Raw genomic sequence first — 23893 nt, 5'->3', positions numbered from 1 at the left:
GTCATGTGATCATGACAGCCACAAGGTGGACCATCCTTATGTAGAATAAAGGTGAACATGATTTCACCAAGTACAACATGTTCCTGGATCAACATTCCAGTCAACAATCAATCAAATCAGATTTGAGGGACGAGTTAACAGTTTATGTCAAGTTACCAGTACAACCAGGGTTAGGTGCATCTATCAGTATATTCCCCTGTGATTTTAGGGATAAGTTATGGGAAGGGTTAGGTTTAGTTGTAGGGATAGGGTTAGGACTACATTTTTGGATTGGAATGATGTTCCAGGATCGACTATATGTTGTTCCAGGAACATGTCTTACTTGGCAAAACCACAGTGAGCATAGAAGAAAACTACTTTTTCTAGAGTAGATCATGGACTCTTCATGGACTCTAAATGTAGACTTTTTTTTTTTTTTACTATGGGGTCCCAGTGCAGGCCACAGGGTGGAGCACTGCTCTCCAACACACACACACACACACACACACATGTAGAGCTACACACGGTGCAGGGGGAGTGTCAGTGGGTAAGAGGAAGGCAGCTGGCACGCAGCTGATTTGTCTGGAGGGTTTCACAGGAAAGTGTGGCATTCACGACCCAGCGCTCATGCAGTACAGACCGTCCACAGCCTACTCGCCAGCCTCTGCTGCTCTGGCCAGATCCCAAACACACACAGAGAGAGAGAGAAAGTGAGTGAGAGAGAGAGAGCACGAGAGAGAGAGAGAGAGAGAGAAAGAGGAGAGCAGATGTGGTTAGTGTGACAGAGGAGGGAACAGTTAGGTGAACTCTAGAGGGGAATCCTGAGAGCAGAAAGAAAGGCGAGTAAGGACACAGAACTTTCCACTGCTTTTATCCTTTCACATTCCATTGATTTTACTAGATACTTAAGCTTTTAAACATGGAAGTGATTCAAGACAGCCATCTGCACCTGGAGGTGCCTGAGCTGCACAAATCCCTTACTGAGATCTCAGAAGATGAAATGAATCTCCCAGGCTCTGATGATGAAGATGAAGTCAACACTGAGAACAAAACAAAAGATGCCGCTGAGAAAGAAGAGGCAGGTGAGGGAGAGAAAGGTGAGATGAATGGAGTCATGGTCCTGGCGCTGCTGGACAAAATCATCGGAGCCGTGGACCAGATCCAGCAGACGCAGGCTGGGCTGGAAGCCCGTCAAAAGGAGATGGAGAGATCAGTGATGGGCATCCAGGGGGAACTCACCAAACTGTCCAAGAGCCACACCACCACGGCAAACACGGTCAATAAGATGCTGGAGAAGGTGCGTAAGGTGAGCGTGAACGTGAAGTCGGTGCGGGGGAACATGGAGAAACAGGCCGGGCAGATCAAACGCCTGGAGAGCAACGAGAACGAACTTCTGAAGAGAAGAAACTTCAAAGTCATGATCTACCAGGTGAGGGGTGTGCACACAGACGACACTTAGGATTGCTCAGGTTCACGAGTTCTCAGTTATATTTCAATGAAACATCAACATTGTCTTAAATGTTTGTCTTGAAATTTTCTATGATGAATAAAAGTGGAGACAAATGACAATTGTTGACATGCAATAGATCTAATGAATGCACAACAGATAGCTCATAGCTCAGATCTTGGAGGAAATTGATAAGAAACGTTATTGTTATCTCTTCACTGTTGAGATCTCTTCTCAAATTAGAAGCAATATTCCTGTTGTGTGTTTTTTTTAAAAAGAGAAACAAAGTAAAAGTCTTTGTAAAAGTTATTGTAAAAGTTATTGGTGTCTGGGAGAAACGTTTGGGATATTGACGAGATCTCGCTTGTGTTTTTTCTTTCCATAATTTCCAAAAATATTTTGTAGAAGACATCACAACTGTGTTTTGTAAATGTGATTTGTATAATACATTTGTATAGGCCTACCAGTGTAATGTAAAATGCAGGGTACATCACATGTCACAGTTAGTTGGTAGGGTGTGGCTTTGGGTAATGAGTTTATGGGTAACACTTTAGTTTAGGGTCCAATTCTCACTATTAACTTTGATTATTAGCATGCATATTACTAGGATATTGGCTGTTTATTAGTACTTGTCTTTAAGCACGTTTTAATGCCTTATTCTGCATGACCATATTCTACCTTACTAACTATTAATAAGCAGTAATTAGGAGTTTATTGAGGAAAAATGTCACTTGTTTTACAGAATAAAAGTATAAGCACACTTTTCAAGCACAACATATAACAAGAAGTTTAAGTCACATATATGGTTACACTGTAAGAAAAACATCTGTGAATTTTTTTTTACCAATACCCTTTTCATTAAGTTTACAGACATTTCATTCAAACCTAATGTGTGCTTCACAATACGAGTAAAACACTTGTGAAAAATCTGTTTATTTGTTTATATGTTTAAAAATCTTCCTATTAGTGCAGTACACTATTTTTACAGACCTTTCTTGTGTAAAATTAAGTGTAAAAATTGAGTGTAAATTTAAGATTACAGAGATATTTGGTCATGTTTATTGTGAAATGTTGGTAGTTAATGCATAAAACAACACCTGGTTACTCTAGGACAACTGTGTGAACTGACCTCATACTAAAAATCACCACATGATTAAAAGCCATTGGGCAAAAAATAATGAAGAAATGACTTCTGAGAAGAAGCAGAATCTTTTAATCGTGACATTTTGTTATCTCAGACATTAAGGTGTGGCTTAAAGGGATAGTTCACCCAAAAATGAAAATTTTGTCATCATTTACTCACACTCAAGTTGTCCCAAATCTGTTTGAGTTTCTTTCTTCTGTTGAACACAAAAGAAGCTATTTAGAAGAATGTTGGTATAGACAGTTGATAGTAGCCACTGACTTCCATAGTAAAAAAAAAAAAAAAAAAAACATACTACAGATGTCAATGGCTACCATCAACTGTCTGGTTACCAACATTCTTCAGAATTTATTTTTAGGTGTTCAACAAAAGAAAGAAACTCATGCAGGTTTTGAACAACATGAGGGTGAGTAAATGATGACTGAATTACAATTTTTGGGTGAACTATCCCTTTAAGGAAAAAATAAATAAAAGCATTTTAAATGTAGTTTTTATGTATTCTGATTTCTGAAGGAAAAAAACTGTGTTAGTGTGAACTGACGGCCACACATACTGTGTGTGTTCGGAGCTGGGCTACCTGCTGCCTTATAAAAGCAGGATTCTGTTTGATGGCCGCAGAATAAACGAACACTGACATGTTTTTACATGCATTCTCTCCCCAACACGGCAGTCATGCTGGATTAATGTAGAGAAGGTCTCTTTCTTTTTCTCAGAGATGGAAAATACCACAAACAAAATCCAGAGACTATTTTAAAAAGGGAGGGAGTGGTTTGTTAGGGAAAGAGGGAATGGAAGAACATGAACAGAGGGTAAGGACAGAGTAGAGGTGAGTGGGAAAAGCTAAAAAATGGTAGCCTCATGCAAAAATAGTCAGAGAGATTTACTCAGACAGTCTGTCTGTAGTTAGAGGTTTTTTCGGCTGTATAATGCGATGTGTAATAGCTTGCAGCTTTGCACAGTGGCGCAAGAACATTCAGAGTTTCCACACAGTGAGTCAGAAGAGGCTGGAGCTGCCCGCCCCACGCACACACACTCCACTAATTACTCTTCCCAATATCCTTCCTTCGCTCATCAGAGAGGGAGGGTGGGTCGCTCACAGTTCCACCCTGTTATTTTGCAAGTTTAGGAAGATCAAATTCCACTCTTTTCATTAATTTGTTCCTTCATTTACTTGCTCAATCCCTCTTCTTTTTCTTCTATAGAGAAACAAAGTCAAATATGCAAATAGATGTGAATACTTGGTCGATGTATGTGAGCATCACATTATACAACATGCATTCTCGCTTTATTGTCTTGAGTCGTCAGACTTTTGACTTTGTCATGGTCTGCAGCTTATTTTGGCCAAGAGCAACTGGCCCACTTGAGGAATAGACCTTCTGACTGACATGCAAACAGCCAACTGGTGTTGTTGTTTTTTTTTAATATTAAATATAAAACATATTAAATAAATGGTACTACAGTGATATTACAGTTGATTAGAAAAATGTGTAGCCTTTGTGATGATTATTTCACAGACATAACTCAAAGCGAAAAATACATTTCTGATTTACTTTCATCAAAGCCACTTAATTAAAGTCCCCCTGTGGTAATTGTATCCCTTAAAGGAACACGCCGACTTTTTGGGACTTTAGCTTATTCACCGTATCCCCAAGAGTTAGACAAGCCCATACATACCCTTCTCATCTCCGTGCGTGCTGTAAGTCTGTTTGACGCACCCATCGCTAGCCTAGCTTAGCACAAATACTGGAGGTTAATGGCTCCAGCTAGCATACTGCTCCCAATAAGTGACAAAATAACACCAACATTTTCCTATTTACATGTTGTGATTTGTATAGTCACAGCGTGTACAAATAACAAGGTCTCATGAGACACAGCCATCTTCTAACCGTATACATACTGGGAACTATATTCTCAGAAGGTGAAGCACTGCTACTTGGGTGGAGTGATTTGCTCGCAGCGCCTGAGAAGCCCTGTGGTGAGGAGCAGGGATCCTCACCACGGGGAGCAAACTCCAACTCTGAGCGAACTCTCTGCTCCTCACCACAGGGCTTCTCAGGTGCTGCGAGCAAATCACTCCGCAGAAGTAACAGTGCTTCGCCTTCTGAGAATATAGTTCCCAGTATGTATACGGTTAGAAGATGACTGTGTCTCATGTGACCTTGTTATTTGTAGTTATAAGTTATTTCCTCTAACGCATGCGCGAATGCTCATGGTAGTTGGCTATTAGCCGTCAATCTTTCTGGTGCGTTAAAATGTAACATTTTGGCTCAGATGCAGAGGACGTAAGGTGAAAAAAACAGTCGTTGGCACTAGTTCTTTGATGCTGTTTTGAACAACTGACAGTAGAAAATAGTTTATGCTAATGTCTGCTATAGCACCCTTTGTACAGCAATGCTGAGTGTTGTGTTATAAATTGCATTCTGGTGCATTTTAGAGCACAGCGTTTCTTGAAATCAAGCTTCAGTAGAAGCGTTTACATTCAAAAACTTGCATATGTTTCAGGCCTAATGCATGTCATATGGAGAGTGCTGAACTCATCAGTGCCAAGACGTTTCAGCAATGGCATGCAAATCTAACCATTAGATAATTACACACACATCTGATTTGCATGTTCGACGGGTGTGTTGAAATGGTTTAAAGGACAAAGAGCAAACTAATCGTTTGTCTCCTTTAGCACAGTAGGCCAACGTTATATTTCATAATTTGTGAAATGTGTGTCTGACAGACACTCCAGGGTCACGAGTTAGAATGTGTTTAGTGGAGTTTTTGTGTCCCTGCCCAAGGGAGACGCCCCTCTCTTCACAACCTTTAGCTCTTCTGTTCTGAGTGAAAGAATAATAGTTGTCATTCAGCAGGGACTGTCATGTAGTGTTGTGGAAGCTAGTTGACAAGCTACTGAAAGCTAGTCATAATGTAATGTAGTTAGACTACAGCAGAGACAGTAGTAAGAGGAGATGGGACACTCCTGGACACAAAATGGTCAATATTGCAACTTTGGTCTTTTCTCTTTCAAGCAGATGGAAGCTGTAATCGTAGTCCTAGAATCTTGTTTAGTACTGCTGAGTCTTTGCCTTTCTGACCCGTCTATATCATCACAAGCATTCATCCTGTCATCTGCTGCTGCTACAACTGACTGTCTCTCACTCAGCTACATCTTGTGCTAACATGCTTTTGACATAATTCATTCTCTCTTTTGATTATGTGTTTGATATTCAATTGAGTGGGACAAAAGGTTTTTTTTTCTTTTTTTTTTCTTTTTTTTTTTTAGATCAGTTGGCATCAGTTAAGTATCATAGTTGTGTGTAATGTGTTTCAGGTAATAGTAAAGGTACAAATGTCTTGCAGCACATTATCATAATGGTTTGGATTTTTGCAGTTATTAAATTTTTACGTTCTCTTGTATGTGTGGAACCCATTTTACTTAATAAGACAGATTTATGAGTGAAACTTGATATTTAGGTGGGACTTAAAAGTGACCTCTGAAATTTTTTGTTTGTTTATGTAGCACTGGCCGATATTGCAGTTATCTTGGACTTATACTGACACCTAGTGGTGTGGATGCAGCATTATACAAATATTTTCAATTACTGACCCCATTGTAGAAATGTTCTGCAGTCAGTTGTGATAGTTTTTTCTGTAAGCAAAAGAGTCCAAAAACAATAGAGGTTACTAAGTAATAGCACATAGTATGTATTTCACATGTCAGCCTCCATGAGGTGAACTGCTTAACATAGAAAAAAGTTGCTTTTATTTGATTGCTGATGAGTCTTCATCTCATGTGAGCATATGTGATTTAGAATTTTCTTTTTTCAAATATACTATTTTGGTCTTTATTTGTGAAACCTTTCTAATGCAGAAAAAACACAGCAATCTATTACAATTTGAGAAAACATTATAAAGACCCCCCCCCAAAAAAAAAAAACTTAGTTGGGATAACATGCGTAGAATTATTAAAAACTAGGAACATGTAATAGGAAAGTAGGTAGGCTACATATATAAATATAAACGGCATCACTAAGATTCATAGGTTCATTCCCTTCCCAAAAATGAAAAAAAAAAAAAAAAACCCAGAAAAAATAAATGCTTGGATAACACTATTAATAACACAATTATTATTGTTTAATTAGCTCATATTTAAAGAGCAAGATAATGTTTTTTATGCTTTTTAAACAACTTATTAATTGTAAATAGTTCTCACTTCAGATTATGTCGCGGAAAATGGAAAAAAGTCATTAATTAAGTGCTCCACTTAATTGTGCTTAATGTATCTGTAAACATTTTAAGGAATACTGAATATGAATGCAATTAATGTCTAATTTATGAAATTTCCCATTTTCCGTGACCTAATCTAAAGTGAGAACTATTTACTTCTAATAACAATAAACAATTCCTTTACTATGAGCTAATTAAACAATAATAATTGTGTTAATTACAGTGAGAATGAATGAAGAACTCTTCATAGCCTATAGCCTATTAATATATTAAAGGAACATGTCGACTTTTTGGGACTTATTCACTGTATCCCCCAGAGTTAGATAAGTCCATACATACCCTTCTCATCTCCGTGCGTGCCGTAACTCTGTCTGACGCACCCACTGCTAGCCTAGCTTAGCACAAAGACTGGAGGTAAATGGCTCCAGCTAGCATACGGCTCCCAATAAGTGACAAAATAACGCCAACATTTTCCTATTTACATGTTGTGATTTGTAAAGTCACCGCGTTTACAAAGAACAAGGTCACATGAGACACAGCCATCTTCTAACCGTATACATACTGGGAACTATATTCTCAGAAGGCGAAGCACTGCTACTTCTGCGGAGTGATTTACTCCATACTCCTAACACTTTAGTAACATTCATTGTTGCTTCTTGGGCCCTCTGGGCATGGATTTAAAGGTGTATTCCAGTTCTTATTCTTCTATTCAGTGAAAGCAGGAAAGGGAATAAGAGAGGAGGGTTTTGTGGTAGGGTGTGGTGTTTTAACAAAGTGGAGCTCATATTTACCGTGGTGATTCATTCTTTAGGCATCCTGACTCCTAAAACTCCCCCGTCTCCATCCAGCTCTTTTGCTTCTCATCCCATTTTGCAACCACTCAGTTTTACCCTGCCAGTATATCACACATTTATCAACCTGCCAGTACCTTTCACACCCTGATACTCCCTGCCTCCCAAATCCTGACGGCTCAATGGCCTGAACTTTACCTCAAACTGTTGAATACATTTGCTATGACTGTCACTGATAGCTGTTATGTGAGCAGTTTAATAATATAATAATAATAAGGTATGCAAGCTATTTAATTTCACAATAAACGTAAAAAAGAAACGCACACACACACACACACACACACACACACACACACACACACACACACACACACACACACACACACACACACACACACACACACACACACTGTGTATTAGAAATCATTCTAATAGGCTGATTTGCTGCTCAGGAAGCATTTATTATTATTATCAATGTTGAAAACAGTTGTGCTGCTAAATATTTTTGTGGAAATCATGATAAATGTTTTTCTTCAGAATTATCTGATGAATAAAACATTATTCATTTAAAATAGAAATAATATAAATATAGAATAAATTGCATAATTACAGTTTTTTTCGATTGCTAAACGACAGTGAGCACAACTGGAGCTACATGTGCAAAACTCTAACTACAGTCTGCACTACCAACAGTCACCTGAGCTCAACAGTTCACATCACCTGCAAAACTCACTCCAAGCAACACAACTCTTAACACATGGCTCAAAACAGGCTCAGTGCAGCCAAACACTATGCACAACCCTCACTGAGATAACACACACTGTCACTCAGAACACACTGAGAGTAAAAACACTAGCATCAAACACCAATACAGAAAATACTAACTTTTCATCTTTACAGTTTGAACAATTTCAGTGACTTCATACAAAGTAATATTTTCTTCAAAGAAAAGAGTGACATTCTTTCACGTGATTTATTTAATTTTTTAGAACATAACAATTCTTTAAGGTAAATGAAAATTAGCAGTTTGCTTCAATAGTCTGTAGTAATTTACGGAATTACAGTAATGAGAAAAAAGGTAGAAACTAAAAGTACATACTGTAATTCAAACAAATAATTGAGGGGCTAATCCTGCCTCTTTCTAGCATCAGGCCACAGGTTTTCATCAACATCACATCTAATGTTCTCTCTTGCCATGCACCTGGGGAAGAACCTTCTGGAGTGCCTTATATCCCTGGCAGTCCTCTGGACTCGTGTCCTCACATCCGGCACGCATGGCTTCCAAAAGAGACATTTGGTCATGTGGGTGGTGACCAAACACTTTCCACCTCCACCCATACAGAAAAAAAATATATTGAAATATATTTTACAGTAAAGTGTAAAAAATAGATGTGGCATATATTCCAAATACATTGAAATATATTTGCATTGTTGGTCACTTATATTTATCATTTTGAAATATATTCTGAAATATAACAAAAATATATGATGTTACTGTAAGTGTGAAATATATTTACATATATTTACTGTAACTAAAATATATTTATTGGGCCAATTTCGAATATTTGCATATATTCCAAAAATATATTTCAAATATATTTATTTTGTGTATGGGAGCCTTTCAGCTGAAATTGCAATCAGCAGTGTTTGAAAGGCACAAGGCTGAAATCTATTCTGTTTTGAATGTGTGGTTCACAGTTTTGACAGCAGTGTGTTACCATTTGAACAAAGTGCTGTAAGTCCAGAGTGTTGTGCAGGTTGTGGTTAAAGTCATGGGATAAGTGTGTAGAGTTTTGAAAACTGTGTTCAAGCAATGAAAAACGAACTAGAGTTTGGTCCACATGAACTGCTGCTGTGCAGACTGTAGTTAGAGTTTTGCACATGTGACTCCAGTTGTGCCCACTGTCGTTTAGCAATCGAAAAAAACTGTAAAACATTTAAGATTTTTGTAGCTGTTTATAGTATATAAAATAGATCCTTCAGCACACCTTTGTTAGTTGTTAGTTAGGTTCAATCTCTTCCTCTCTAAGTGGATCCTGTTCAGAATAGGCAGCAATATGAAAGTCAATCCTCAAAAGTCCATGAGCTAAAATCTAAAATATTTTGATTATGGTGAGAAATCTGTAGCAATGGATTAAGATGATTTAATTCAAGTAGAGATAAGTGAGAAATTAGAAGGACAAACTTGGATCTTGTCCACCTTATAGAGGCTGGAATGCTTAAGTGTATCATATAACTTACATAATGAAGACTGATCACATACTAGAGTAAGTTGATAACTAATGTATTTTAACTGCCCGTTACACTGGTATACCATATATGGCAAAGTTACAGAAATACTCCCGTTGTCTGCGTCATGTAGAAAAGCCCATTTGCCTTGTGTCACTTTGGAAGCAATTTCAGCGAGGCAGGGGCTTTCTCCACTGACCGAAGAGAGAGAGAGAGACAGCGTATGAGAGCTGGAAAACAAGAGCATTAGAGGAAAAGTTTGTGAAACAGACAGTAAGAAGCATGCAGGGTGACGCTATGAGAACAGAACGACATCTGGGCTTCTAAAACACAGCTAGCACACACACATCTGTGAGAAGGGAAGGAACGGCACTAGTGGTTGCTATAAATAGGATCCGCTGCATAGTTGTTTGATTATGAGAGGGGGAGAAGGCTCATAGATGAAGTTGGGTTATTCTCTGTAATTGATCAGAAAGCATCATGTCCAGCTGAAGGGAATAGCAGAATGGATGGCTATATCCACCGCTGGCACGGCCCAGTGCTGTGTGTCTTTTTTGATTTCTTTCTGTGCAGTTAATCTTCAGACGGGCATGAGGCATAACAGCATGACTCTGGCTTTTGGCCCATGTTTCTCAGTTTGGCATTGGCTTTATCTTGTGTGCTCTCTATCTCCTACCCTCCATCTTTCATTTTCTCCTTCTTTTCAGGATTCTTTGAAACTGTATATGAGCTACAATATACTTGTAATTTAAAGAAGTTAAACTACAGTTTAGATGCCCTTTGTTAACTTAATAAAAAAAAAAGCAACATAACAGTAAAAACAGTACACTTCAGTAAACTCTAACTTATTAAATGTACTTGGTACATAACTAATATACTTTAAAAGAATATACTTTTTTAATTCAGAGTAATTAATTAAGTGTGTTAAAGGGGTCATGACATGGATTTTTTTTAAATTATTTTAATATGTTCATTGAGGTTCACTTATATTGTTCACTTTTTGCACAAAAAACACTCATATATGTGGAAAAACGATTATTTTCAACTCTCATTCTGAACCTATGTCTGAATGATCAGTTTTTAAGGGGTGTCTCCTTTTAGTCTTCCCAGTAAATGCTAACATCACAAATATAATATAATCAACGCCCACTTACGTTATCCATATAAATCTGTAGTTTCCAGACAAAGCTTTATGAAATCGTTTTATTAAAGTATTTAATCGCGGTTACAGTATAAAAATGACCAAATACATTTATGCTACATATAACTAAAAGTATAAACCACTCCATACAAAGTACATGTAAAATGTCGCACATACTTAATCAGAATGAACTGAATCACTAAAATGAAAAACAAACAAACAAAAAAGAATCAGACTTCCTACTACTTGTGGATATTCTAGGAAGACAGACTGTACAGCTACTCATTGAGGAAAAAAAACCAAACATAGCTCCTGACACTGTACTGGAAAAAAAGTAGTTATTGCTACTATTGCTATTGCTACTTTTAGGTAGCTAGTCCCCAGCAGTGGTTCTTGTCTGAGATGAATGATGGTCACAGTGGGCCTACACAGAGGTAGCATTCTTCTTTATTTTACAAGAAACTACCCCCTTTGTATAAACAGCAAGAACAATAATAAAGGAGAAAGAGATTGATCCCTGGCCGTTTGTGGATTGGAGTATATACACACTGTTAAAGTGTTAGTTCACCCAAAAAATTTAATTCTGTCATCATTTACTCACCCTGATGTTGTTCCAAACCCATAAGACTTTCGTTCATCTTTAAAACACAAGTGAAGATTAAATCTGAGAGCTTTCTGTCCTCTTCATTGACAGTCTACGCAACTACCACTTTGAAGCTTCAAAAAGTTCATAAAGAGATTGTAAAACTAATCCATATGAATTGAGCGGTTTAGCCCAAATTTTCTGAAGAGACTCGTCACTTTATGATGAACAGATTGAATTTAGGCTTTTATTCACATTTGAAAAGTGATCAGCGAACATAAACCTCAACTGAACCTGCTTGGCGTGCGCGAACAAACCTCATTGGTTCTTGCGGAAGCTCAAACGTGCTGCGTAACACAAGATATTGAACATCCTTGGTTCTTGCTGAAGCTCAAACGTGCGTAACACAAGATATTGAACATCATTGGTTCTTGCTGAAGCTCAAACGTGCATAACGCATGACAGTGAACCTCATTGGTTCTCGCACGTTAAAGGGTACATAACATGCACAGTTTCACCTAATCTCATGTTAATCTTGAGTACCTATAGAGTAGTAGTGCATCCTTAATATCTCAAAAAAGTGTTTAGTTTTATTATACTTAGAATAGAAAAATACAGCTTTCCGATTCTCTCCGGAAAAAGCCGAGGTCCTGGAGGCGGAGCTATAGAGTCAAGCGGTAGTTCTTGATTTCCAGCAAAAGACAGAAATCTGATCCAGTTGTACTTACATGAATGGGGTCTTTTATCACTGGGACCGCTCCACGTTTTAATAGCAAACGATTTGCAAATCCAGCGTCGACCTGGGCCTTGTTAATAAAACATTCGTCACTGAAACGACCAGAACACACAACCGCACTTCCTACACTCCGTTGCTGCCCCGGAAAAACAAACTGCATCCACTGTTCCTGTAACACTGGGTTCTTTGGAAAACTGAACACGGTAAGCTTTCCCTCACATCCAAAAACACACTTTTTTGGAGACATTCTTGAACAAATCCTACGCAGCGCTGGCGCCGATGATTTCCTGTTGAAGCGCGTTGATGTGCGCGGTCTCGCTCTCCTCTAGTCGACGTGCTCGCGGGCGCGCTTTTCCGGGAGAAATGCTCATATAAGGAGTTGCACTCTGATCTACGTCATTAGATCCACGATCTAAAAAAAAACAGCCGAAACTTGTACCAACCCGGAAGTAAGATTTTCAGCATAGAAATTCTCCGTTATTCGTCCAAAATATTTTTTTAAAACTTTGCCCATGTTTAGCATGAGAATCCATCTCTTTAACACTGTAAACAACTCTGAATACATGAAACACCATTGTACCCCCCCTTTAAGCATGCATTCTTGAGCTCCCGTTTACCACAACTGATTTATGAACCTTTTGAAGCGTCAAAAAGTGTCTGTTGCGTAGCTGTCAATGGAGGGACAGAAAGCACTCAGATTTCATCAAAATCAAGATGAACGAAAGTTTTATGGGTTTTGAAACGACATCAGGGTGAGTAATTAATAACAAAATGTAAACCATTTGGGATTACCTATTTTTTTTTTTTGACCAAAGAAATATTAAATATTAATATTAAATATTGGATATGTATTATTATTTGCCAATAGTATGATATTTTAACAAAGGTAATCCTTTTGTGTTAGAAATTTGAAAGCCTTTGTATTCATTTTCAGAGCTGTTTAGCGTTTGGTGCAGGGCAAAAAAAGTGTAAAAATAAGAAACAGAAGTCTGAATCAGTATTTTGCTGTGGGGAGCATTTGGTACATTACTACGGCTGTACAGAGAGGATGTACTGATGTTCCACACAGTCATAAATCTCTGTGTAAACACTAACCTCTCTCCTCCATTGTTATTGGAAAGAGTAACTCAGCAGCACCATGGCAACCGTGATCGTGGTGCCAGACAGCGCTCTAAATCAGCGGGCAGAACCAACCAACGGCGATGGCATGTTCTGAAAAACAAGCTAAATATTTTTTCACTGTACTGCATATAGGAAACCGTCAGTTTAAGAAATGGGTTGCAGCTTACCACAGACTGGAAACTGCCTGCTTTGCTTATAAAACTCAACATGGCAACAAACGCATGAGTTGCTCCATGCGCCATGCCTTAAACCTTTAGGAAACAATTTTGAACAGTCTGTTGTTGATGAATATGAAAATAAAGAATTGCTTTGTGAGTTCCAGATGCTGTATGCCAATGTTCACTTTCTCAGAGCAGCGTGTTCCAATGGACTCTGCCATTTTATAGTATATTGATTTCCTAAAGTTTACACAGAACTCCACATGGATGTGAATTATCGAGGACAGCCGCAATTGCTAAGCACACACAGTTGCCACAGTTGTCTTGATGGTCACCATAAGGATATTGTTGTGCGGTTGCCATGTAAACTGCCAGTGTTTATGGCATCAAAGAGTTTAATTTGGTGTTGTAACAGTTGAACAGCCTTGCTCTCTCTATCTCAACAACAGCCTCTGATTCATCAAATATTCCCTGCAGGGAAAGCCAGCATACCATCACTTTATATAGTCAAATCTCTCTCTCTCTCTCTCTCTCTCTCTCTCTCTCTCTCTCTCTCTCTCTCTCTCTCTCTCTCTCTCTCTCTCTCTCTCTCTCTCTCTCTCTCTCTCTCTCTCTCTCTCTCTCTCTTTCTCTCCCTCTTTCTCTCCCTCTCTCTCTCTTTTGCAGAGAAAATAACTCCGCAAAAGAACAGCTGAAAAGAATAGACTTTTCTCTGGAGTATGTCCACACAGTGTTTTCCAATTTCTCTCTCCTTCTGTTCCTCCATTAACATGATGAGGATTATCATGATAAAAGAACAGATAGTTCAGACTTTGAATTCAAACAACACCAATACTATGTTCTGTCTTTCGAGAATCATGACACCTCAGTGGCGGAGGATACAGTTTCAGGGCCGCGGTCCAAGGCCAAGGACTGACTCTAAGTTTGTGTAAGTGTTGACTCTTAGCATCCAAGGTGAACTCATCAATGAAGTAGTGAAATAGTGAAGTCATCAATATTTGGTGGAAATACTGTTCCACTTTTTTAAGTCATCTAATTTGGTAGGTGCCACCATAGTAACGAATACATAGATGCCTCATTAGCGACTGTTTCTATGGGCCGCTAAAGTAAGCCGTCTGCCATATTGGAAAGGTCAAAGCTGGTCCTTGAACACTCGAGAGCATGTTAACAGTGGAGAAGGGAATGTGGCATCTACGTATATGTGTGGTATTGTCACAGAAAAGAATCAAACTACTGTATTGGCACTTTCAAGTCGGGTGGATTCTGCTCTCAGTGTTTTTATTGTTCATCAGCTGGAAATAAACTTGTGATTCCAATGATATTGTATAGTTGTGATGTAGACTTCCCTATTTTTTAAATCCATCTAAACCTTCCTTTTTATTATTAATTAGGGTTAGTTATTAACGTGTTCATTTTGTGATAATTTTTTTTTTCAGTATAAAGCACCCTACACACCGGGACGAATATCAGCGCGCATTATTCGCCAGCGTTTTTCGACGCGTTTTTTGTGTTCACACCCAAGCGATTTTCGCTGACGATGAGCCGAGTGAACATGCAAATTCATTCCCTGACATTAGATGGCGCTTAATGTAAAACAGAAATACCCCGGTACACAAGGTGCAATACTGTACCACTCCATAACGGTTCTCTTTTATCAAGATTTTTGTAGTCGCTGTCGCGTTTGTCATATAGTTCTTTATGTTCCGACACCAACGAGACCAGCAGCTCTACATTCATCTTGCCTTGCATCTTCCTCGTCTTATTTCTTCCCGGCAGTATAGACGCTACTTGGCGTATATCTTCTTCGCCGTTACGTATGTGTGCTCGGCAAGACCGTTTTGTGTTTGAGCGCCCCCAAGTTGTGTTTTACTGTAACTTCAGAAGCTCCAGACACGTGAGCAAAAGCGCCAATCTCATTGGTTGGATAGTTTTTGACGCAGCGCGTCAAACCAAAAAAACGAACCCGAGGCGTTTTTTTAAAAATGACGCTTTTACGCGTGGCGTTTTTCGTGTCGGTGTGCACACTCACATTGGCGCCCTTTGTTTAGTAACGAGGCGTTAAACGTCGGCGAATATCACGTGCGAAATTCGTCCCGGTGTGAACAGGCCTTAACACGTTAAAAATATTTAACAGTTAACGCAGCATCTATTTTCTGTCATCCTTTGGCTGCGCTACAGTATTTGACCACACTGTCATTCTTTCTAGTGCTATTAAACCATTCAAGATTAACAAAATTAAATCAAAATTCCCTTTTTTTTGAGTATCATTGGAGGCACAGTCTTACATTTAAAAAGTGTTAAATAAATGTAAAAAGTTGTAAGAAAATAGGATGTGTCTGACTTATGTCATGTGCGTCAGCTCTTAAAGTGACAGCAGCCTAATAAACCTGCTGCTGTCTGTCATTATTGTTAATCAAAGAACAAAAGACAAAGAGAAAATCACTCACTGCTCTTGACTGAATAACTTAATACTGGCATCAGTGATTCATAGTGCTTAGTAAAAATATGACATTAAACAAATATTTAAAATATACCGTCTTATGTTGAATCTAAATTATTTTGTAGATTCAATTTGAAAGAATTACAACATAAAAATATATTAAAAACTTTAATGTTTGGGGTGATTAATCGTAAATTAACTACAAAAAAACTGTTGTGTGTTTTTATGTTTTTGTGTGTGTGTGTGTGTGTGTGTGAAACTAAATCTTACTAAATCTTACCAAAGCCATCTGTGCTCGACAAACACATTCACATTCCACACGTACTCCCTTATCCTGGTGTTCCACGTTTTCATTTCCTTCCATGATGAAGTTATGCAACATGTCCGGAGGATTCCCTTCCACACATCCAGTGCTATATTCTTGGGAAAACCCCACACCCACTCATTTTCCCTCTTCCCTGACCCTGTGCTGTAGTCTGTGGCTTTGAATGGAAAGGTGGGGCGGAGGGTGTTTTGGGAGGGAATCCCTCGTCGCCATAGAGACACGTCAGGCTGGAGGCAGGCAGATGTGAAAGAGCTCTTCACATGTGGCTGAAAAGAGACGCTTCTGTGAGGCAGTGGAAATATTCCACCATGCACACACAGTGTTTTCATTTATCAGTCTGCTGACATGTGCAAACATTTTCAGCTCGGTTTCTTGTTCTAATGAGGATTAGTTCAACCAAAAATGAGAATTCTGTCATTAAACTCAACCATTTTGTTCTTTCAACCCCGTATGGCATTCTTTCTTCCGTGGAACAAAACTTTTATATTTTGAAGAAAACTTTGTGCAGGTTTTTAACATTCAATGGCTGTTCTTCATCAATCTCCAAAAGAATACAAGCACCATAAATGCAGTCAAGAATATTCCAAATCTTCTGAATCCATGTGATGGCAACTGTGAGAAATAGATTGAAATTTATACAGTATAATCAGAGTCAGTGAGGTGAACTCAAGAATCAATCTTGATTTTTGAATAAATTGTTCGGTTCACTAATCTGGACCTAAAGTTAAAGTTAAACGTTAAGAATTAGGGTCTTAAAAATTCTTCTTTTGTTTTCCAGCATATGGGTTTGGAAAGAAGAAGAATAAATAATGACAAAATTTCCATTTTTGGTAAATTACTCTGTGGTGAACCATAATGAAACACTTCTCTTCTCATTTGTGGAGATATAAAGTTGTGGTATGTGAGGAAAAAAGCTGTTTTCATATGAAACAAAAGACAGACAGAGTCTGAAAAATGGACGGATGAATGAAAGTATAAAGGAAAGGAAACCCCACCTGGGATTGAAGCCAGCTGATATCAGCATATGACAAACCTACCTGCAAACACATGAGAGAGTCAGACAGACAGACAGCAGATAGAGAGACAGTTAACCAAACCACACACCATGTGACGCACACACAGTCAAAAGATCTCTTGTTGTTTCATTTTGTGTTTGTTCACACTGTCTCAGAGACACACAAACAACTCTTCTGTTCCTGTGCTCATATATTATGTCAATCTCTGTAGCCCACGGCCCTCCATGCTTCTGTGGTTGGCTCATGGAAAAGTCCAAGCAGTCTCTGAAAGTAATTCATACGTGTGTGTGTGTACGTGTAGAACACCTTGTGTTTAAGAGGAAAAAAAGGAGAAAGCCGTTGCATGACACCATCTTTCTTCCCTGACCACGATGAGAGACAGAATGAGAAAGAAAGTGGAAGAATTCATTTCTCATTCCTTAAAATGTGTTGCTGCACTGACTCAGATACTGTGTTACTTGTTTCTAAGGCAACTGTGTTGTGTGTGTGAAGGGTGAGATGGTGGGATTACACTTTAACCATATTTAAATACAACTGAATTATGAAATTACATATAAAGGTGTACAGTACTTAAGTCCTACTTAAATTGGTCAAAAAAGCACTCTAAAGTAAATATTACCGCATTTAATACAATTTAAACTATAATACATTTTCATTTAACTGCAATTAATATGCAGTTAAGTGTCCAAAAACATTACATTCAGTTCACACTTAAGTAAATTCTTTTAAATTGTATTATTACCATAAGTACTGTTTTTTTTTTAAAGTATGATAAAGTATACCATTACAAATGAATGTCAAATTTTGTGGTTAGATTTATAGATCTCTGTAAAAACCATGTCATGCACACATGAAGTCAAAATTAGTATATTGTTATGCTATATGCTCAAACTATGCTCAAATCCACAGTGCAAACAACAAAATAGCCATGCATTTTACACAGATTACACTAAATATGAACCTAATAACGTATAACGTGAGTTCTGTCTCATGGTTTGAAGGGATCTAGCCTTTCAAAAGGGAACAATTTCAAAGGGAATTTTTCTTGGGAATGTGAAAAGTAACTCCCCAGCTCTTATCGTTCCCTTCATACTCACATTTACTCACATTTTCCAATGGTTTCTAGTGGTGGAGTGCGTGTTTCCCTTCCTCTCCGCTCAGCAGAACAATGCAACATTAACTTGAGAGAGGCACTTTGGGATGTGGGCTCACCAAGGTGACTGCCTAACTTCCTCTAACATGTTCCATCTTACTGTTTCTTCCATTACAGCTGCTTTTACAGAATGTTGTTTACACAAGATCAGCGACCTTCTGACCTTTGGGTCTTTAGTGCTTAGATTAGATGCCCTTCTTATATTCTAGTCCATACTTTTGATTGTGTAATAAAAATGTCTTGATACTTGAGACTTTTCAGTACTGTTTGTGTTAGCCTGCAAGCATTAGCATCTAGCAAAGTTCATTACCTTAAAATTCTTTGGGATAGTGTGTTGTTCGTCATACACCATAAGAAGGTATTTTGCTTGAGGGGACCTGGATTTAAATCTGGCCTGTGACATGACCTCTTCTCCCTTCATTTTCCTGTCAGATCTCCACTGTTTTATCTGATACATGCTAAAAGACCATAAATTAACCGACAGGCTTTACTTTGACCCCAAGAAATAGTTTGACAAGCACAGTTTTCTAAACATTGCTGATGTACTTACTATTGAAGAGAACGTTTGCTAAACTTGATATCGCTACACTTAAAAAAATAATGCTGGGTTGCTTCAACCCATGTTTGGGTCAAATATATGGACCAACCCAACCGTTGGTTTAAATTAACCAACGGTTGGGTTTGTCCATTTTTGTCATGGGTTTGTCCACACAACCCCAAATTGATTTAGCGTGAAGTCAGGTGCGGTTTTCGATTTTCGCTGGAGAAATCTAGTCATTTATATTGGAATCTGCACAATTAAAAGTTTTGTGAGATGGCAAAACATTTTCCCAGGCAGATTTTCCCAACCTGATCTCACGCCAATTTGTATATATTTTACGAGTTGCCCGATTCGTACGCCAACTCATGCGAATTTGTACGAATTGGTGGTTAGATAGCGTTAGATTTTCCTCAAGTTATACAGATTCAGAGCTATCCAGACATACAGTCATACAGATTTGTGTAAGCTGCTTGGTTTAAAGGTGATTTCTGTGTTAGTTGTGCTTCATACATTGCTACACTATTGACAATGGAGAGTAGACCTTTTATTGGCTGTGAAATTTCACTAAAATTTCGCCACACAAGGCCATTAGAATGAACATTTTCCAACTTTGACAGAGCTCTTATTGGTCTTAATAATTGGTTTACTCTAATATTTCTCTCTCTATTTGACACAAAATAAACTCTTGAACTTAAATAAATCAGGCATACTATACATCATCCTCATGGTACAACCCAAATATTAAGACATTAATATATTAATCTGAAATACGTCCACCCCCATGTGCAGTATGAACAAGTGGGATGACACATCTGTTTTGATGTGGTTGGGGGTATTACAGTAGATTAATACAAATACAAACATTTACAGCAGCAGAAAACACCTTTACACCAACACTTTGTTTACTTGTTTGTTGATTCCATGTTTGTTGTTTTCTGTGTAGATCCTTTGTCCCTGCTTGATGCAGAGGAAATAATAAATCAAACAATAAGAAAATACATCCTTGTATTAGTTAGTTTGGCCTGGGAATGTTGGCAAAGACATTACCGTAGCAAAACGGGATGACTCAATGTATCACACGGATGGAAAATATGTCTCCTTTACAAACAAGTCAGAGCATTGTGCTGAAGAAAAGAGTGCGCTTGGGAACGAGGGGCTTCGCGGGATGGAATGCAGGGAATTAGGGTCGGGCAGGAGGGTGGGAGACAGGTCGGAAGGGAAGGGCGATGAAAGAATGGAAGAACAACAAAAGAAAGAAAACAAAAACACTGTTGAGGAACATAAGAGGAACAGCAGTACATTGTGCATGTTCTCCCTGTGTCAACCTCTGAAGTATTAATTTGTCATTTTTAAAAAATAGCTCTTATGCATTATCTGCACGTGCTTGTTTGACATTTGACATCATTTAAAAGGGCTATCTGTGAAATGGGGACCTGTTCGATTTTGAAAGTAACTTTTAAATTGAAGTTCTGTGACATGTTATACAGTTTATTACATAAGGAAGGCATATAAATTACATTGTGCCAAATTAGATCATCTCAAATAAAAATATAAAATACATATTGAAAAGACACAAGACTATCTTTTATTTAACCATTTTATGAACATATTTACTAATACAGAAAGAAGTAAGAAAGGAATAAAAAAAAATTATAATGCCAAATAGAAGGTGACTCTTTAAATGATACATACCATACAAGTGCATGATAAAGTGTTTGTAGTGACCCATAAAATAATAACAGGACCTCAGTGAAATCAAATACTCTCCCTAATAATGGTCTTGTTGTAAATTCAGCATGTGGGTGGGTGTGTTTTTGTGAGTAAGGTCACCATCAATGTTAGTACGGATGCTGAACAATAGGGCCATTAAATGGGTTAAATAAAGACAGGACATTGATTGTTTTTGGTGGTGCTTAGTTTGGGGATCTGTTACATGCTTTTGGCAAAGGATGCTTATTATTTTCTCATTTCCTTAAGGAGAGAGATACAGCTATGGGGAAAATAGATACTGGTGCCTGGATAATGGTAGCATGTTGGTAGGCGGTAGTTAGGTTCTTTATTAGGTTATGGCTTGAGGCCCGGAGCCCGCCACAGATTCTCTCTGCTTGTATACTTTGATAAAGAAAGACAATTGTTTTGAGAATTGTGTATGTGTGCTTGCCCTCATGGCAGTAAATTATATGACTATTTTGGTGTCTCTCTGCAGGATGAGGTGAAAATACCTTCAAAAGTCAATGTGGCCAAATCTATGAAGTTTCCAGAGCCTGTGGAAGGAGAAGCTGAAGGTGAACACAAAGCAGCCGCAGAGGATGAAGGTGAGGACAGAGAGAAAGTTCATCTGGACCTGTCCTCTGATGAAGAGGAGGTGGAGATCGAGGAGACCATTGGGGAGTCTCGAGCAGAGCGCATCAAACGGAGCAGCCTGCAACGCGTCCAGAGCATCAAAACCGCTTTCTCCAAGGGAAGTATGGAGAAAACCAAGCAAAAGACCAAGGATAACTTGGAGAAGACCAAACAGAAGACCAAAGAGAACTTGGAGAAAACTCGCATGAAGACCAAAGAGAACTTTGAAAAATCCAGGCAGAAGACCAAGGAGAACCTCGAGAAGACCAAACAGAAGACCCGAGAGAACCTGGAGAAAACACGTCACAACATAGAGAAAAAGATGGGCAAACTCACCACTCGCATGTCTGTGAACCCCGAGCACAAGGAGAAGATGAAGAACTCGCAGAAGAAGGTGATGAAGTCTTTCACTCCTGACCACGTCATCTATGCCCGCTCCAAAACGGCTGTCTACAAGGTTCCACCGTTCACCTTCCACGTGAAGAAGATCCGTGAGGGAGAATTGGAGATCCAGGGAACCGAGATGGTGGAAGTCGGCGGGGACACAGAGGAGGTGGAGAACGCAGTGATGGAGGGAGGAGAAGATGAGGAGATGGAGATGGAAGGAGGAGACATGGTTGAGGAAGACGACGAGACAGAAGACAGCCCTGAGATAAGGGCGCTACTGGAGAGGGGAGACGAGCTGGTGTTGGTGGAAGACCATGACAGAGACAGCGATTAGTGTGTGTGTGTGTGTGTGTGTGTGTTTGTGTGTATGCATGTGCATGTGTGTGTTTGGCGCTTACACATTAGAACATTTGATGGGTGGCAATGCATCAAATAAGTTTTTAACCATGTTGATGAGCCGGCTCAGTTTGATATCAAGTGTCAATGCAGCAAATATGATTTCTGAAAGCACAACTCTCTAGATTGTAATTGATAAAAACAAGAAAAGCTTTTGTTTGCTATAGAGCATCCAAACCCAGATTTTTGTCCTCCCAGCCTTTGCACCCATTAAAGTGTTGCAGCGTTCTTTGACATAACATAACCTCTATTGTGTAGGCGCCCTGAACATGTGTGCTGTACTGCTGATCCAGATGTTGGATGTTGCAGGAGAATGTGAATGTATCCGTTTGCATGTGTGTATTTACGTCTTTTCTAGCAGCAAAATGTTTCAAATATAAGGTGACTCCGTTCACCTGATGTATGTGCGACTGAGAGATTTACTGTACTAGTCCACGTACCTTAGTTCCTTGAGTTCACCTTGTTTGATAAGGGTAAGGGGCAGGGACTAGGCATGCTGACCAATAAGATGAAATACAGTTTCTGGAAACATTTTTATGCTAGTTAGAAAGAATGAACTGACATTTTTGACTATATGAAATAGATAGGCTTGATCAAATGAACAACAGACTTCTTGGACAGGTAGTTCTGTTGTACTAGAAGATTATTTGGTCACACTTTATATTAGGTGGCCTTAACTACTATGCACTAACATGAAATACCCACAAGACTATAGATTTACTGTATAGCCAAATGTTGTTTTGGAAAATTCCCACATTTCCTGCTAACGACTTTGAGGTATGGTTAGGTTTAGGAGTTAAGGCCACTTAATATAAATTGTGACTGATTATTTTTCTTCTTGTTCTAGTCTCAGAGCTACAGACTGTTCTTCACTTTTCATAGAAGGTGGAAGAACAAACCAAGATAAGAAAACCTGAAGTATTGCTTCTAAGTGCTCATTTTTACATATCTTTTATATAGCTTAGAGTTTAATGAATAATTTTACATTTCCTTAAAACAGGCTGTCATAGTCAAACTGTTACACTGTTGTTGTTGTTGTTGTTTGTCCCATTGTGAAAAATCACACAAATTATACATAGTTAAAAAAAAAGATGAAACCAATGAAACACCAAGAAAATATTATATGAATAAACGTTTTATCCTCATAATATTTTGCATTGGTTTGCTGGAAACTATCAAAATACATTGACTATAGATGAAGTATAAAGGTCTATAAAATGATCTTGGTTTCAGAATGTCATGAACTGCAATACTGTTTGTGTAACATTTGCACGTCCCCTGGTGGACATGTATGGTAATGTTATAATAGGTCAACAGCGATTCCTCATTTATAGACCTATGAGCACAAACATATAATAAGAAAAAATAGGTATGAACTGCAAACAGCTAATGTCATCAGCACCTCCTGATCTTGAATTAAATGCTTATGATTATGGATCACTGCTATTACTTAGAGAGCACAATCATTTCTCAGATGTTACCTTCATTCTCTTAATTGCTCAGATTGTATCATTTCAGTAATTGCCTACTGCAAAACTATTATAAGCATCTTAGCTTTTTTATTTTAAGCATCTTTTTAAGCTTATTTTAAGCTTTTTTATTTTATTTTTGCTTGTGTAGCTGATGAAGCATATGAATACTCTCTTGTAATGTCACGTCTTAACCACTAATGTGTTAATAAAAGCAATCATGCTTCACATTCCATGAGTTCTGCTTGACTGATCAAAATGAATGTATTATTTTTGCACTT

The 23893-nt window shown here is 38.4% G+C and overlaps 1 protein-coding gene across 1 annotated transcript; it reads left to right on the top strand.

Moving 5' to 3' along the window:
* The first annotated feature begins 573 nt into the window (after positions 1–573).
* On the top strand, positions 574–23845 carry cavin1b (caveolae associated protein 1b). The gene is made up of 2 exons (XM_079863815.1): positions 574–1408; positions 21224–23845. Exons 1-2 carry the CDS (start codon positions 899–901, stop codon positions 22079–22081), a joined length of 1368 nt encoding a protein of 455 aa, XP_079719941.1. The 5' UTR covers positions 574–898; the 3' UTR covers positions 22082–23845.
* Positions 23846–23893: the final 48 nt, after the last annotated feature.

Source organism: Squalius cephalus (assembly GCF_949319135.1).
Source record: "Squalius cephalus genome assembly, chromosome: 25".
Lineage (NCBI taxonomy): Eukaryota > Metazoa > Chordata > Actinopteri > Cypriniformes > Leuciscidae > Squalius > Squalius cephalus.
Note: the sequence above shows the minus strand (reverse complement) of the source record. Positions and strands in the feature narration are given on the sequence as shown.